The following is a 16,620-nucleotide window of genomic DNA, read 5'->3' as shown; positions in this document are numbered from 1 at the left end:
ATTATAGTCAAAAGTATAAATTAAATATACATGAGTCCATACTGACATAAATAATTGAATAAATAAATGGGGGAGAAGAGACAAATCTTTCTTACAGAAGAATTCCAAATAATTTATTTGGATGCTGCCTCTTCCAGGAAGCGGGGCTGAGTTCCCCCTGAGTTCCTTCCAAAGAGCAGCTTTACTGTGGTGAAACCTGGAAACACCACCTTAACCAAGTGGTCAAGTTTAACATCACAGTGAGAAGTCACGTGGATATGTCACGTGCCCCCGGGAGGGTGTGATGAGAAGGACACCTTACCTTGGTAGTATCCTCCCCCTAAAATTCATAACCCCAGTCTAGTCATGAGGAAGACATCAGAAAACAACAACAACAACAAATTGAGGGACATTCTGCAAAAATACCTGACCAGTACTCTTTAAGACGGTCAAGGTTATAAGAACAAGGTCAAGGAAAGGTTGAGAAAGTGTCACAGGCAGGAGACATTATGACTAAATGCAACATGGAATCCTGGTTGGGATCCTGGGCCAGAAAAAGAACAGCAGTGAAAAAACAGATAAAATCCAAATAAAGTCTGTAGTTCAGTTAACAGCAACGCAGCAATGTTGGTTTCTTAGTTTTGGCAAATGCACCCTGGTAATGTGAGATGCTACCAACAGGGGAATTTGAAACTAGCTGAGGGATATATGGGAAATCTCTACTATTTTTGCAACTTTACTGTAAATCAAAAATTAAAAACAAACCAACAAACCACACACACACACAGGCAGAATAAAGAGTAGAAAGAAACACAGCAAAATGTTTGTTATATTTGGGAAAAGAATGTCCTCTTTTTATTTGTCAAATGCCTTTAATTAGGGTTTATTCTTTTCATTTTAAACTTTTGTTATTATTTCTGATTAGAAGTCCTCTGTTATTTTATAGTGACAAAAAACAAAATAAAGCATTTTGTACAATATCTATATTATCTCATTTAATCCTCACGATCAGTTTAGAAAAGATTCTTTCTTCCATTTTACAGATGAGGAAACTAGAACTCAACACCAAAGTGATTTGCCTAAAGTTATATAACAAGCCAGAGGAGGAGCTGGGACTTGAACCTCTGTCTGACTCCTGAGGCACAGGGAGATGGAAAATCCTTATCTCCTCTGGGGTCAGGGGAAATGGTTGGTCTCTCTCCTAAGCTGATTTCTCTTTAGCCCAAGGAAGAATTTTTAAGTAGAATTGCGTCCTGGAAAGGTAATAAGCGGCAGAGGACCATGGAGTGTCCTGGAGAGGGATTCGGGAGGCCTGATGCTCTATCTTCCTCCTCAGACCGAAAGGTCAGGCTGTGTCCCTCCTGTGAGACTCAGAACTACACCAGGAGGGCCGTGTTTCCTCGTTCGGAAAGGACAGGGGGGATAACGAGGGTGAGTGGGAGTCGGGGGTTTCTCCATCTTCATCCTCGTCTTCCCTCCACTATGGGGCACCTCACTGATGGCTGGGCTCATAGGGACCAGCTCTTATTTACTCAGAGCCTGCCGGATGTCAGGTCCTGGTCTTGACCTTCTAAATCCTGCCGCCAATGTGAGAGGTGGGTACTGCAACCCCCTTGTAGAGACAAGGGAACTGAGGCCGGGAGAGAGAGGTGGCGCGTCCCACAACGCGGCGTCGCATCCCCAACGCCTCTGGGCGGGGCGCTCCAGCCACCCCCGCCCCGCTGGGCCGGCCGGGCGGGGCTGCCGCGCTCGGCGGCGGGCGGGCCGTTCAGTGTGCGCCCAGCGAGCCGCGCGGACCATGGAACCTGTGTCGCTGCAGGACTTCGTGTGCGCCCTGGACCCCGCCTCCCTCCCGCGTGTGCTGCGGGTCTGCTCGGGTGTCTACTTCCAGGGTGAGTGAAGGGCCGAGACCCCTCCGACCTCGGCCCAGCGGCGGACCGGTTCTCCCTGCCAGGGCGTTAGAAACCCGGGACACTGCGCCCTGGGTTCGAATCCCGACGCTGCCGCTACCCAAGTTGTGTGATTTGGGGCCACACTCCAACTTCGCCGGGTCACGGCTTTTGCTTGCGTGGAATGCGGGATCACTGATTGCCCCGCACGGTGGTGATGGGAAGTCCATGAGCTCAGATACTCAAGTGGGTGGAACCGAGCCAAGCTGGGGCGGAACGGCGTTGCGCATTGCATGAGGTCCTACCGTGCAGGGTTGCGGCATTCAGGCGCTCACGACGCCGGGCTATTGCTTGATTCTCAAGAGCCAGGTCAGCCTTCCCCTCCGTATGCCCTCCCACTCCTCCCCTTGGACGTTTATCTACACGTCCTTCTTTCAGTCCCCCCATCCCGCCTTTGCCCTCTGCTTGGCACTGGGCCGTACTTGATCCGATCAACTCTTCAGTTCTCAGCTAAAATGACTCCTCCTCCGGGAAGCCTTCCTGGCTCCTTGCACACCCGCACATCTGCCCACATGGCCTCAGCCCACCTGGTTCACAGGGATGGTACACAGCTGGGGCTTAGTAGTCATTGCCTGAAAGGGTGAGAGGGGAGGGATTGACAGGCAGTGAGGGGAGAGGCGGCGGCTCTGAGGGTGAGGGAGGACCTGTGGGCGACTGAGTAGGAAAGGTGGAGGGCGAGGAGAGAGGGAAGTGAGAGTCTGGGTGGGGTGCAGGAGGCTACTTCCTTAGCAAACTACGTCTGAGTGCCCTGCCTTATCCGTTCCCTCCATCCGCTCCCTTGCTCCGCCACAGCAGCTTCCAGAAAAGTGTTCTGAGGCCCCAAGTGGGGTTCCTAGATCAAGGGTGAGACGCCTGGAGGGCCCCACAGGGGGCAGGACGGGCCACCACACCATGGGGTCTCGCCAGGCCCACTTGGGAATCTGAGGGATCTGGGTTCAAATCCCGCTCTCCCTGGGGGCTTCCTGCAGGCATCTGTGCTCTGTTTGCCGTCCCCCTGACACCCCGTCCCACTGTGTGTCACAATACTTGCGTTTCCTCATTATGCTCCCCGCCGGGGGGTGGGGGGGTGGGGGGGGGCTGGAGTGGCGGAAGTGAGGGTAAGAGAAGAACCTGACAGGATGAGAGTGTGGGAGTGGGGTGAAGTGGAAAGGGGCAGATGGTGATACTGATGGGGCAGATGGCTGTGGTCACCGCGTGGTTAGGAGCCCCAATTTGGAGGCAGATGATGTCCTGGGCGGAGTCCCAGTTCTGCCTCCTATTACCTGATAATCTCGGGCAGCCCATTCACCCTTGCCAAGGCTCGGTTTCCGTATTTAGAAAAGAGAAACTGTCCTTCCCTCCAGGGGCAGTCATGAGTCTTAAGCGCTACTACACGTCTGCAGTGCCAAGCACAGCGCCGGGCATATAGTAAGTGCTCAGCACCAGGGCTGCTCTTGTTACCAGCCCCGAGCGTCTGTAGACAGAAGTGTGTGTTTTATGAGCCTGTGTGTATTTTCCTGGGGATAAGGGGTGGGATTTTCATCAGTTTCTCAGGGCTGTTGTAAAGGATCCTGCCGGGGCTGCCCTGGGGGTGCAGTAGAGTCAGGTGGCCTGGAGGCTTGCCCACCTGCACTGTCTGTCCCTCATCAGCAGGATGGGTCGCTGTGTGTGAGAGACCTTTACTGAGCATCTTCCATGCTCTGGACCCTGCTATAGCCCTTTAAACCTTGTAAGTCAGGGCCCAGACCCGCCTACTGGGCCCACCCTGTCAGCAGCCTGCCACCCCCTCCTGTGCTTCTCTTAACAGCAAGTCATCTGAAGAAGAAAACGCCAGTGTGGGTGTTTGGCTTTGTGTGATCTCGGGGCAGTCACCGAACCTCCCTGGGCCTGATTTTGTAGCTAATAAGGGAACTGGGATTTACTGGGTTGTTTATTCATTCATGACTTAAACACACACACTTCGAGGCTGGGCCTGTGCCGGCTGAGATGCATCAGTCCCGCCCTGTGAGCTGAGTTCAGGAGGCAAGGGGATGTGACCACAGAGGGGTACAGTCAGAGCTAAAAGAAGGCAGAGCGGCATCAGGGAAGAGCATTCCAGGCACCGGAACAACGTGTGCAAAGGTGTGACCGAGCAGTGCCTGGGGGGAACAGGGCACAGGCGGCGCAGCGCTTGGCCTTTGCTGAACGGGTGAAACTGACTCTGTCTCCGCAGGCTCCATCTACGAGATCTCCGGGAATGAGTGCTCCCTCTCCACAGGAGACCTGATCAAGGTCACCTGTGTTCGCCTCCAGAAGGTGGTCTGTGAGAACCCGGGGACGGGCCAGACCATGGAGCTCGCTCCCAACTTCCAGGGTAAGGCAGGCACCTCTATCTCCCTGCATGTCCTGGAACCCTCCAGGCACACCCTCGGGCACATGTGACCCCAAAACAAACTCCCACCCCTCTGGGTTGGCACACACTGCTCTCCCATCCACCACCACCCAGCCCCGAGACCCGAGTGTCCCCTGAGTGCTCTGACGGTGTCCTGAGCTGGCGTGGCTGCGTCCTCTCCGTGTCCAGCTCTGATTACACCTGCCTCTTGGCTGGGCCTTTGTTTGTTTCATGTCTTTGTCCATGTTCCAGTTTTCATGTTCGCTCCACATTCACTCACCAAACACTTATTGACACTTGCTGTGTGCCAGGCCTCGTGCTGGGGGCTGGGGTGTGGGGTTCAGGATGAAGCAGATGCAGCCCTCTCGGGCGGGGAGTTTCCAGGATGGCAGTGAGGAGGACAACAGCACAAGTAGGCACCAGTTTGGAGAGGGCTCCAGGCAAGAGTGGCCTGCCTCTCCAGAGGTCTGTGCAGGCTTCCTGGAGGAGATGGCACCTCAGCTGGAGGAAGGATCCCAGCTAGAGGGAGTAGCATTGAGCACACTGGTGCTCTAGAAACCCCCTGTAGCGCATTCATTGCAGGAGGTGTGTAGTGTGGTGGACCATGGGCCTGGACGCTGAAGCCAGCAGCCTGGATGGGAATCCCACCTCTGCCGGCTACTAGCTGTGGCCATGGTTAGTTCCCGTGACCTCTCTGTGCCTCAGCTTCCTCTTCTGTAATGGGGCAGTCAGCCTTGATGTGACAAGTAAATGAGTTGCCATGTATGATGCACTTAGAACAGGGCTGGGCTCAGAGCAGGCACCCTCTGTGGGCTTGTCCTCAGTATGGTTTCCTGTGATCGCTGAAGGGGACCAGTGAGGGCATGGGTTCCAGGTGAGAGGCAAGTGGTGGGGAGGTGAGCGGGAGCCAGACCTCAGGGGGGCGGGGGGGGGGCTTGTGTGGGGCACGGACACACTTCGTTCTTTTTTTTTTTTTTTGACTTAATTAGGCACATAACCCATTTTTATTATAGAAAGAAATATACATATAAGTAAAAAGATCATGTCACTTAGTCCCACTGTTCAGTTAACCAGTTCACATCTAGTGCATATCATTCCAGATATTTTTGGTGTACATACACGTGTATAAATATTTTTACAAAAACAGCATACTATGAATACCATCTACAATGGTACCTTGGCATCTTTATCTTACTTGATGTGCATATAAGTCTGTATCATTAAGACTGTGTAGCCTCCTGCTGGACAGATGCACAACACCTAAAACAACATCTTTGTGTATCTCTGGTATAATTATTTCCTTAGGATAAAGTCCTAGAAATGGAATTAGAAGGTCTAAGGGATGATGAATATTTTGAGGCTTCACACCGTTGTCTTTAGGTGGTATCTGTTATATCTTGCTTCCAAACAAATTCCTCTGTGTAGCCAGTGCCCAGGCCACAGCTTTCAGCACAGGTGAAGACAGCCAGGACGCCCCAGTCGACACTCCTGCCCAGTCTGTCGGCCTTCAGGTAGTTGAGCAGATGAGGCATGACGTGGAATTCAAATATTCTCTTGGCACCACAGGGGCAATCTGGAATATCCTTTTCTTGAGGGATATTTTCACCAGAGATCCAGATGGGGGCAATCCCTCTGCCGTATCTGAGAATCTGTTCTGGTTCAAGGGATATTTTGGTTTTAAACTTCTGGAAAATTCTATCTTCCCTAGATTCATGTTTTGCCATGGAATCCAATTCTTCCTCAGGTGCTTCACCCATGCTACCTATAATCTCTGATTCATCATCTTTTTCCACAACTTCAGGCATAATCTCATCTTCTGTTTCTATTACAATTTCAAATTCTGGAAAAAGGAAGCTGTGGTCTGGAACTGTACTGTCCAAATCACCTTCCTGTGTACAAGCCTGCTTATGTCCCAATCTCCAGTCCAGAGTCTGATGCTCCTTGCTGCAGTAATGTGCCTTGTGACATCGGGAGCATGTTTTGGGGCCTAAACAGCCACAAACTCTGCAGAGATGAGCACCGGACTCGAGCTGGAGGCACACGGATTCTCCTGTCTCCGGCGGAGGATCCTCAGAAGGTGGCTCATAGGCGTAGAAGTCATTTCTCCTAGGCAATTGATTTCTAAAAACTCGTAGGCCGGCGCAGCACGGTGGCGTTCGGCAGCAGAAAAGGAAGAGACCGTGGTGGAAGGCGAAGGCGCGGCCCGGAAGCGGTGCGTACAACTGCAGCAGGAAGGCCAGTGGGCGGCCGCACAGCGCGCAGGCCAGCCCCGCGGGCCCCGGCAGCCGCGCTGCGCCGAGCCACGCCGGCCAGATGCCCACCTTGCTGGGGAACTGCTCGCTGCGCAGCCGCCACGCCGGCGCCGCCTCCACCATTTTTTTTTTTAAAGGCTTTATAAATTTAATTTTATTTTTTTATAAATTCATTTATTTATTTAATTTTTGGCTGTGTTGGGTCTTCGTTGCTGCGCATGGGCTTTTCTCTAGTTGCGGTGAGCAGGGGCTACCCTTCGTTGCAGTGCATGCGCTTCTCACTGCAGTGGCTTCTCTTGCTGTGGAGCACGGGCTCTAGGCGCATGGGTTTCAGTAGTTGCAGCACACAGGTTCAGTAGTTGTGGCTTGTGGGCTCTAGAGCGCAGGCTCAGTAGTTGTGGCACACGGACTTAAGTGCTCCGTGGCATGTGGGATCTTCCCAGACCAGGGATCGAACCTGTGTCTCCTGCATTGACAGGCAGATTCTTAAGCACTGAACCACCAGGGAAGTCCCCACATTTCAGTCTTTATTTTGAAGGTATTAAGTAGCCAAAGCGCTTTTAAATAGGGAAGTGATGTGTTTTGTTTTGTATTTTGAGGGTTTTTAAAAAATTTGAAATAATTTCAAATTTACAGAAGACTTGCTAGAACTCCTGTATACTGTTTATCCAGATTCACCAGTTAAGCATGTTGTTACATTTGCTTTCCCTCTCTCTGTATATTATATATACATACACACACACATATATACATATGAACATATATTACTATATATGTGTGTGTATATATATCTTTTTTCTGAACCATCTGAGAGTTATAGACATGATGCCCCATTACATCTGAATATTACTCCCAGTATTTAGCGTAACTCCTATAAAACAAGGACATTCACTCACAACTGTAGTTCAGTGATTAAATTCAGGAAATTTAATATTGATACAATACTACTGTCTAACCCACAGTCTGTATTCAGATTTCACCAGCCGCCCTACTAATGTCCTTGATAGCCCGGTGTTTGCCTTGATCCAGAATCTAGTCCCAGATTGCACATGACATTCAGTTGGCCTCCTTTAGTCTCCTTCAGGCTGGAATAGTTCCTCAGCCTTCCTTTGTCTTGCTATCAACATTTTTGAAGAGTCTAGATCAGTACGTTTGCAGAATGTCCCTCAGACCGACTTTGTGTGGTGCTTCCTTGAATAGATTTGTGTTGAGGGTTTTGGGCAGGAAGACCCTGGAAGTGATATTATGTCCAGACATGGGGTATTTTAGGCCAGTCTGGTGGCAGAAGAATGGACAGGGCAGGGGGAGGGGTAGAGGGGTGGTCAGAGGTCATTTGGCCAGTAGCTCCTGGGTTTCTAGTTTGGGAGGGACTGTGGCACTCACCCACCCAGAATGGGGTGGTAGGTGCTGGTGTGTGGGAATGGGGCAGTGGTGAGGTATCTGGAGACAAAGATGGCAAAGTGAGAGGCAGGTGGGGTCGGCAGGTAGGAAAATGTGGCAGTGTGTCTGTTCTGTTCTGTCTCTGGGGACAATCCCTCTGTGTCCGTGCCTGTGTCAGAAGGAACTGTCCCCACCCCTGCCCTCACTGTCCATTTGCAATGGTCACTTGCTGCCTGCCATCCCTCAGCCCTGCAGCCTGGATATCCAAATGCTGGCCCACCCTTGGCCCCTGTCCTCGGGGGATTCTGGCTGGTTCTCTGCAGCCAGACCTGGGCATGGGATATGAGGCCCTGGGCTCGGCAAAGTCTGCCCCACCCTGACACCCCCTGCTGTGCCCCACAGGCAACTTCAGCCCCCTCACTGGCCCCCAGAGCTATGGAACCCTGGAGGAGCTGGTCTCTGCTGCAACCCAGAGCTCCAAGCAGCTGCCCATCTGCTTCATGTCGACCCACAGAATCACCACCAAGGCCAGGGTGGTGCCTCAGGAGCAGCCCCTCAAGCTTGAGGCTGTGGAAATGCACCTCGGGACCTGCTGTGCCCGCTGTGTGCTGGGCACCAGGGCCCAGCAGGTGATTCTGCACTTGCCCCTGTCCCAGAAGGGGCCCTTCTGGGAACTGGAGCCTGGGCCCCCTCGGACTCTGCTCCAGGTGCTGCAGGACCCGGCCCTGAGGGACACCATCCTCACCTGCCCCGCCCTCCCCTGGCACTCCCTGACCCTGATGCCCCAGTATGAGGTCGAAGCCATCATGCACTGTGAGTTCCCCGGGCAGGTGGGTGGGCCCGGGGGCGGGAGGGACAGAGGGGGCCCTGGGGAGCTGCTCTGATGGGAAGATGCCCCCTATCCCCGTGGATAGTCCAGGGATTCCAGGTGGTTTACCTGGTATATACAACGTACCAGAATAAAGAATCCCCAATAGTGGAAGTTAGGTGCAAAGGGAGATAGGAAAACGGGTAACTTGAGTGAGGTCCCACGTACTTTATAAAGTTTGCCAAAAGTTGGGCTGTGAGGTTGACCGCAGCTAGGACAAAGAAACATAGTGTTAGAAAGTGCAGCGTTGACCATTTGCTCAGGAGAAATATATTTTCCTGTTGCTGGGGAGAGCGAGATTGTTCGTGAAGGGCCTCCTGTCTGGGAGGGTGCTGTCTGGCTGAATCCCCCAGCTGTTTCATAGGTTGCTTCTTAGGACAGGCTGGTGGCTGCACACAGAGGGTTGGTGAAACGGAGGCAGAAGCTGGCCAGGTCTGGCCGGTCGGAGGCCAAGCTGGAGCAGAGGTAGAAGAATGGGTGTATGTGTAGAGGTCCCCAGGGCACCCCCATTCTTCACCCTCCACTCAGCCTTGGCCTCTTGACTGGCCAGGTTCTGCCTCTGCCTCACCAACCCTGCTCTGGATGCTGCCAGCAGCCTGACTCAGTCCTGTCCTAAGAAACAACCTAGGCTTTGTTTACTAGTTTTTGTAAAAATAACAAGTTGACTGCCCTGGAGAATGAGGCAGCTCAGGTAATTTATAAAGCATTCTGAATTAAAAAACAACAGTATAATGAACCCAGATGTGCCCATCTCCCAGCTTCAGCCGATTATCAGCTCATCTGGCACAGGGCAAAAATCCCAACCATGTGACCTGAGGGAAGTCACCACCACTCCTCGGAGCCTCAGTGTTCTCATCTGCGAAACAGGGAGAACATTCCGTGTGGTGCGGCTCAAAGAACATAGTGGGTGGGCCAGTTTTCCTCAGACTCTTACAGAGTTTATGCACCAGGCGCTATCAATGCCAGGACAGGAGGAGGTTGTCCAAAGTCATGTAGTCAGTGTTTTTCTTGATTTGGTTCTATCTATTTAAATCCAGAAAGGATTTGGAAAGACAGCTTATAAAATTACATTCAAAATTCAATTAAAATTTTAAAAGTGAACTGATTGGATATTCAGTGATATTGAGGAATTATCAAATTATTATTATTTCAATGTGATCATAGCCTAGTGGTTATTATTTTTGAAATTTTAATAACCCCTTCTTTTAGCAATACACATTGAAACAGTCACAGATGGCAAGATGTGATTATTCTGATTCCAAATAATCCAGTGGAAGGGGAATGGATAGATAGGGGTATAAAGGAAAGAAAATGGGCCATGGGTTAAATGTTGAAGCTGGGTGACAGGTACATTGGGGTTCACTATGCTATTCTACTTTTATAAATATTTTAAAAACTTTTTATAGTAACTTTTTAAAAAGAGGTTGAAGGAAAGAGTGGGCAAGGAATCTGGTACAACAGGAAAACGCTGGTAGGAAAGAAAAGATGAAGACAGGAGAGAGGTTAGCAGGCTCAGACCTCTGAGGGGTGGAGGGTGCGCACCTGAGCTGACCTCTCCCCTCCACAGTGCGCAGGACCATCGTCAAGATCCCCTCCACGCTGGAGGTTGACGTGGAGGATATCACCGCCTCCTCTCAGCACATCCACTTCATACAACCGCTGCTGCTGAGCGAGGCCCTGGCCCGGGGAGGCCCCTTCCCCCTGCCCACAGAGATCCTGGAAGTTCCGGAGGGGCCCCCCATCTTCCTCAGCCCGTGGCTGAGCTCCTTACGGAAGGGCCAGAGGCTCTGCATCTATGGCGTGGCCTCGCCACCCTGGCGGGTCCTGGCCTCAACCAAGGGCCGGAAAGTGCCCAGACACTTCATGATCTCTGGGGCCTACCAGGGCAAGCTGCGGCGGCGGCCGAGAGAGTTCCCCACGGCCTACGACCTCCTGGGTGCTCTCCAGCCAGGCCAGCCACTCCGGGTAGTGGCCACAAAGGACTGTGAAGGAGACGGGTTGGAGAACCCCGGGTTCATGTCCCTGGCCATGGGAGACAGGCTGGAGGTGTTGGGGTCTGGCCAGGCCCTTGGGGTTCAAGAGAGGGACATGAATGTCCTGGTGTGTCAGCGGCTGAGTGACCAGCCTGGGGAGGAAGAGTGTGAAGAGGCAGAGGACCGAGAACAGATTCTGCTGCCCCTCCACTTCTCTGGCGGCTTCGTGGAAGAGCTGGGTGATGGCCGGCGCTACAGCCTGCAGGATCTGATTGCCCAGTTCCCACTGCCCTGTGAGGTCAAGGTGGTGGCCAAGGATGCCAGCCACCCTGATGACCCTCTGCCCTCCTTCCTGGGCCTGCGGCTGGAGGAGAAGATCATGGAACCCTTCTTGGTGGTCAGCCTGGACTCCAACCCTGAGATGTGCTTCGAGGTCCCTCCCCGGTGGCTGGACCTGACTGTCGTGGAAGTCGAGGGGCAGCCAAGCCAGCCGGCTGGGCCCCTCCCCGTAGTCCCAGTGGAGGAGCTGACAGAGGCCTTCTATTATCACCTTCGGAAGTCACCGGCCTTTGAGGGTCAAGCTCCCCCGCCCAGGCCTCCGAAAAGTAAGGGCCTCAGTGGGCAGAAGCAGCAGGTCAGCAAGGCGAAAGGTGTCAAGGTACCAACAGAACCCAAGTGGGCAGGGAGGGGCCACCTGTAGGGATCATCAGGGTCCTGCCGTTTCTTCTTTGTCTGTCTGGCATCATGCCTCTTACAGCTGTACAGGACATGCAGTTTGTTTATTTTTGAATTTTATTTTTTTATACAGCAGGTTCTTATTAGTTACCTATTTTATACACATTAGTGTATATATGTCAACCCCGATCTCCCAGTTCATCCCACCGCCGCCACTACCCACCCACCCCCACTTTCCCTCATTGGGGTCCATATGCTTGTTCTCTACATCTGTCTCTATTTCCAGAACGTGCAGTGTATAAACGTGCACGCTTTGTACCTATTATTCGATCCTGACCATCCTGACATTGGTGTGATCATTCATATTTTACAGTCGAGAAAATGAGGTCTCAGCGACTGTGAGAGTCACTCAAAGTCACACAGTTTGTAAATGGTGGGGCCTGAACTGGAGCGGAAGCATTGTGACTCCAAGTTCACGGTGCTTTACCTCTCTCTGCTACCCCTGCTGTCACTCCCTAGCTCAAGCTACAGCATTTTTCACCTAAACTCTTCCAGCAGCCTCTTCAACCCCTCCCCACGGCTGTCAGAATGGCCTCCCACATCCTTCCCTGGTCACTATGGGGCCTCAGCCCCACCTCCTGAAACCTTCCATGGCTCCCCATTGCTGGGGGTAATGCGAACCCCTTAACATGGTATCCAGGGTCCTTCATAGCTGACTTCAGTCTCACCTTCCCAGGCCCACCTTCCACCACTGCTCAGCAGCTCCAACCACCGAGGAACTCCTGATGCTCTCGGAATGCCAGGATTCCCGCCTCAGCACTTCACACACACCAGTCCTTCTGCCAGGAACATTCTTCCTCCTTCAGGCTCACGGGCAAGGCTCAGCTCATTTCCTCCAAGGCGGTGACAGTTCTCCCTCTTCTGTAGTCACACTGCACGCTGTACGTAGCTTGGAGGTGGGAGGCCATGTAGTTTTAATTAGTTGTACTTGGTCTCTGGCTAGAACAAGAGTCCTGTGGGGCAGGGACCTCCCACTCCAAGGCAGGCAGAGAAAGTGCCAGTGAGTCCGAACTGAACCAAACTGAATCACGACAAGCGGGCAAAGAACCTCAGAGTCAGAAACACGAAGTTCACGTCCCTGTTTCCTCACTCTGTGGGCTGTACTTCCTCTCTGGGCATGTTTCCTCACCAGTGAGCCTGGGATAACATCACCAACTCTCAGTGCTGTTTTGTTAGCCTCTACTCGTGGGGCGCTTACCCTGGGGTGGCCCCTTATGCATACGTACTGCCCCACCCAGCTCTCACGGCGTCCCTCTGAGGTGGGCGCTGATAGCCATGCTCTGCTGAGAATGGGGGGCGTGGTGGGGTGGGGGGAGTGATCTACATAAAAAGCACTTTGTAAACTGTAACAAGCATACTGTTTTGGGATGTGCAGAGACTTGGATTTCGTACTGTGTGGGGAGGCAGTGGGATGGCAGTGGAAGTTAAAAAGATGAACCCTGAGCCATCTCAGCCCCAGAAGGGGCTCGTATCTGTGGGGCAGGGGGTAGGGTAGTCGTTTTCTGACAGAACCAAAAATAGACTGGGCCATCTGAAACACAGGCCTTGTGACAGTGCTGGAAAGAATGTGGTACAAAGAGTTGAGACCTCCGTCCCAGCCTTGGTTCCTGACGGCTCCTCTGGGATGGCTCCTGCTTGTTGCCCTAGAACCAGCAATTTCCCTCCCTGGGAATCAGTATTCTCCGCTGCTCATCAGGGAGCCGTACTGTTTGCCGTTGAAAGCATGACGTGGGGGGAAGAGGAGCGGCTTTACAGTCCCAGACATGGCTCTGCGTCTGAAGCCTGGCCCGGCCAGGGATCCCGTGTGAGGCTTGACATGGCACACTCTTTCTGAGCCTGGTTCCTCACGTGTAAACTGGGAACTCAAACAGCTCCTCAGAGAGTCACTTGAGGGTGAATGAACGGATATGCATACAGCTTCTGGCACATGGCAGGATTTCAATAAAAGTCCTCTTCCTTCTGGGACCCCTCTCAGCTCTGTACTCTGTTTGTCCTGAGGCTTTGTGACTACTTTTTTCTCCTTTAGCAAAAGATTTGGAGGACAATGACCAAATCCCTGTGTAAAAACGCAGAGACAGCCTGTCTCTAGCCCCCAACCCTATCGTGTCTCACCCTGGCCCCTTTCTCCCCTGCCAAAGAACAGTTCAAGTGCTTGTAGCAAAAACACCTGGCGTCCTGAGAAGCCATACACTGAAAAGTTCAGAGGGGAGCAGAGGAAGTGAGATTTGAAGGAAATTGCATTTCAGGTACTCTCTTACCCCATTTCTTGGGACCCTGCTAACTTCTGCTTTTTTTACCACTTAGTCTTCTGAAGCCTTCGAATTGCAGGAACCATCTCTGATGCCTAAACCCAAGAGGAAGACCTTGCAAAAGGTCATCAAGGACAGCTGCAATTTATACAGTGCGATTCCTGGTCACAAGAAAGGTCTCAGGCCCACTAAGCCCATCACTCAGGATACAAGTGAGTCTGTCAGCCCCTGTTCACCCCTGTCTTTCCTTCTCCCCTCCCCCATGCCATTCTGCTGCTGCTTTTGCCTCTGATGGTGCTGGCCATACCCTCAGCAGGGCTCTGCTCGTGAGCGACCCTTCCACAGTCCCAGTTGGATAGACAGGCCTATATGAGATGGGCGTAGGCTGAAGGGTCCCTACTGTCCTTCTCCCAGTGGCTCCAGGGCCCTGGCAAGGAAAATGAGTTCATCCCCCAACTACCCTCCCCAAGGCACACAGGAGAATGTTTGCAAAGTGTTCAGACACAATAAACTGTGGTTTCTGGGCTAGCAAGGACCTTAGAGCATCCAGACCAAGCCCTCCCCTGTTCAAGGGACGAAAGTACCCTAAAGAGGGGAAGGAACCTAAGGCCAAAGGTCCTCACTGACTTGGATTCTTTTGCAGATGATGAACACAATTACGAAGAAATACTTGAGCAGTTTCCGAAAACCCTCTAGGTGCTGGAGAAACCTTACTTCCTAACTGCTGCTTCTCAGGGAACCTGAGATATCAGCCAACTATTACAAGCCTTTAGAGGACCCTGGACAAGGTCTCTCAGAAATCAGACTGTGGACAAGGAGTGGCCGGGTGGGGACTGACTGGAAGTAGGATAGACCCTGCACCAGCTTCCCTCTGGCTCCTCTGGGCCCAGCACCTTGCATTTGGCTCCTTCAGGTTCAGAGCTTTGGTATCAAGTAGCCAGCTGGGTTCTACTCAATCCTGCACCCCAACACCAGTTGTCCCACTTGTTAGTGCAGAAAGGAATCCAAGACACTGCCCGCCTCGGTGACGGCAGCACAGTGCCTCCTGCCTCTTGGTAAAGGGGACTCAATCCTGATGACACACTGCACTGAGAGCCTTCTGTAATGCTGGCCGCCCCTGCTCCACTCTCTCCTCTCTCTCGCCGTCCCCCACCCAGGCTCCGAGCCCCTGAGGGACCAGGACTGTCTTCCTCATCTCTGCAGCACCCAGCACATGACCATTGTAGGTGACTATCCAAGATTATTTCACTTTAAAAGCACAGAATAAAAATGACATCTGAGCTTCGGGAAAAATGATAAGAGATGATCACTTATTAAGTTCTGTCTGAGTACCAGACCCTTTACAAACCCTATCTAAATCAACTCTCTGAGGTAGACAAGGCCTGGTTTTAAAGATCGGGAAACAAACTAGTCTAGTGTGCTTCAGCGGGCAGGCTAGTCATGGGCCTGGGTCAGGATCCTTGCTCACCACCTACAAGTGATTTTAACCTCTCTAAGCTTCAGTTTCTTCACATGCAAAATGAAACTAAGTTATCTACCTCAAAAGATTGTTTTAAGGATCGACTGAGATAATATCTGTAGAGCATTTATCACAGTGCCTGGCTCATAATAAATATTCAGTAAACATGTTAGTATCATTACTGTTGACCAAGATCTGAGAGCTGTACCTGTCTCTAAAACCAACACCCCTTTCACATGCTTACACTGTCTCCTAGTCATGGAATTCATCCCAGTGTTTATACTGTGTTCCTGGGCTGTGGAGACAGAGCCAGTATAACGAGATAAGAGAAGAAATACAAGCCTGTGCCTATGCAGAGAATAACTCAGTTTCCAGGGTCAGTTAAGGCCTGTTTAGTAAGGTAAGACCACAGGCCTCACTTCCTAGAAGTAGTGGGACTTTGGTTTCTTGGGCTAATGCAGTCACGGAATTAAGCACCATGGTCAGCGAAGGACAGGAGAGAGACAAAAAGATGGAAGGAGTGTCCAGTGGAGGCGGGAGCCGAAAGAGGGTCAAATTCCCACTCCTGGATTCGAGGCACTACACCTGAGTGTGTCATTCCTTTGCCTCCTAACATCCCTCTGGCTCTCTGGACCCATGTACTTCCCAGGCCGCCACACTCCAGCAGGGCATTCTCCAGGTGACCACTGAGCAGTGACTACGTGCTGCTGGGCCAGTCCCCAGTATCTAGCACCCATGCTCATCTCCACACCAGTTCCCACGCCCTCCTCCACAGACGCAATCTCTACCACACAGGAGGACCCTGAGGAAGAGAGTACTCTGGGAAAAGCAATAAGCAAGAGACAGAAAGTTCCTCCTTGGCACCGAACCCCTAGGGATCAGGACCCCATGCAAATGTCCACAGTTTCACGTTCAGGTTTGCAGTTAATCTTGGCGCCAAATTGAGCAAGATCACAAAAGGGGGGCAGAGGAGAGGGGCCACCAGTTCCCACAAAAGGGGATTTCTGAGTGGCCAAATGCTGCCATGAGGAGAAAGCCACCAATTTCATAGCAGGGAAGGCTGGGCTTAAAAGGAAAACATGTTTGAAAACCACAACTGTGACTGTCTTACTAGAGCAGTAAGGGTAGGAAGGGAATGGACCAAAGGCAGATACCACCCTCAGGGTGCTTTTGTCTTCTTTACCTCTGGAATAAACCGCTGGGTGGTGGGGAGGGAACTATAATGGGGCTAGAGATTCCCCCAAGCAGTGGTCTCCAAAGAAGGACACAAGATGATTGACTGGGAAACAGAGAAGAATTACAGTTGACCCCCAACACGGTCAAAAAATCCACATACAACTTTACAGTTGACCCTCCTCACCTGCAGATTCAACCAACTGCAGATCGTGTAGTATGTGTTTATTGGAAAAAATCTGCATATAAGTGG

The 16,620-nt window shown here is 51.9% G+C and overlaps 2 protein-coding genes across 2 annotated transcripts; one reads left to right on the top strand and one right to left on the bottom strand.

Annotated features, from left to right (window-relative positions):
- The first annotated feature begins 1,765 nt into the window (after positions 1 to 1,765).
- THEMIS2 (thymocyte selection associated family member 2) lies at positions 1,766 to 15,349 on the top strand. The gene is made up of 6 exons (XM_060142739.1): positions 1,766 to 1,871; positions 4,120 to 4,260; positions 8,313 to 8,723; positions 10,346 to 11,409; positions 13,791 to 13,947; positions 14,379 to 15,349. Exons 1-6 carry the CDS (start codon positions 1,778 to 1,780, stop codon positions 14,429 to 14,431), a joined length of 1,920 nt encoding a protein of 639 aa, XP_059998722.1. The 5' UTR covers positions 1,766 to 1,777; the 3' UTR covers positions 14,432 to 15,349.
- On the bottom strand, positions 5,277 to 6,653 carry LOC132516475 (programmed cell death protein 2-like). Its single transcript, XM_060142876.1, has one exon. The coding sequence runs from the start codon at positions 6,651 to 6,653 to the stop codon at positions 5,655 to 5,657; it is 999 nt and encodes a 332-aa protein (XP_059998859.1). The 3' UTR covers positions 5,277 to 5,654.
- Positions 15,350 to 16,620: the final 1,271 nt, after the last annotated feature.

Source organism: Lagenorhynchus albirostris, chromosome 2, assembly GCF_949774975.1.
Source record: "Lagenorhynchus albirostris chromosome 2, mLagAlb1.1, whole genome shotgun sequence".
NCBI classification, from domain to species: Eukaryota; Metazoa; Chordata; class Mammalia; order Artiodactyla; family Delphinidae; genus Lagenorhynchus; species Lagenorhynchus albirostris.
The sequence above is the reverse complement of the archived record's forward strand: the minus strand, read 5'-3'. Positions and strand labels throughout refer to the sequence as shown.

Excerpts from the sequence above, each read along its gene's own strand:
- LOC132516475 (XM_060142876.1), bottom strand. The coding sequence starts at position 6,653 with ATGGTGGAGGCGGCGCCGGCGTGGCGGCTGCGCAGCGAGCAGTTCCCC.
- THEMIS2 (XM_060142739.1), top strand. The coding sequence starts at position 1,778 with ATGGAACCTGTGTCGCTGCAGGACTTCGTGTGCGCCCTGGACCCCGCC. Across the intron at positions 1,872-4,119 it reads CTCGGGTGTCTACTTCCAGG|GCTCCATCTACGAGATCTCC; the intron begins GTGAGTGAAGGG and ends CTGTCTCCGCAG. Across the intron at positions 4,261-8,312 it reads GCTCGCTCCCAACTTCCAGG|GCAACTTCAGCCCCCTCACT; the intron begins GTAAGGCAGGCA and ends TGTGCCCCACAG.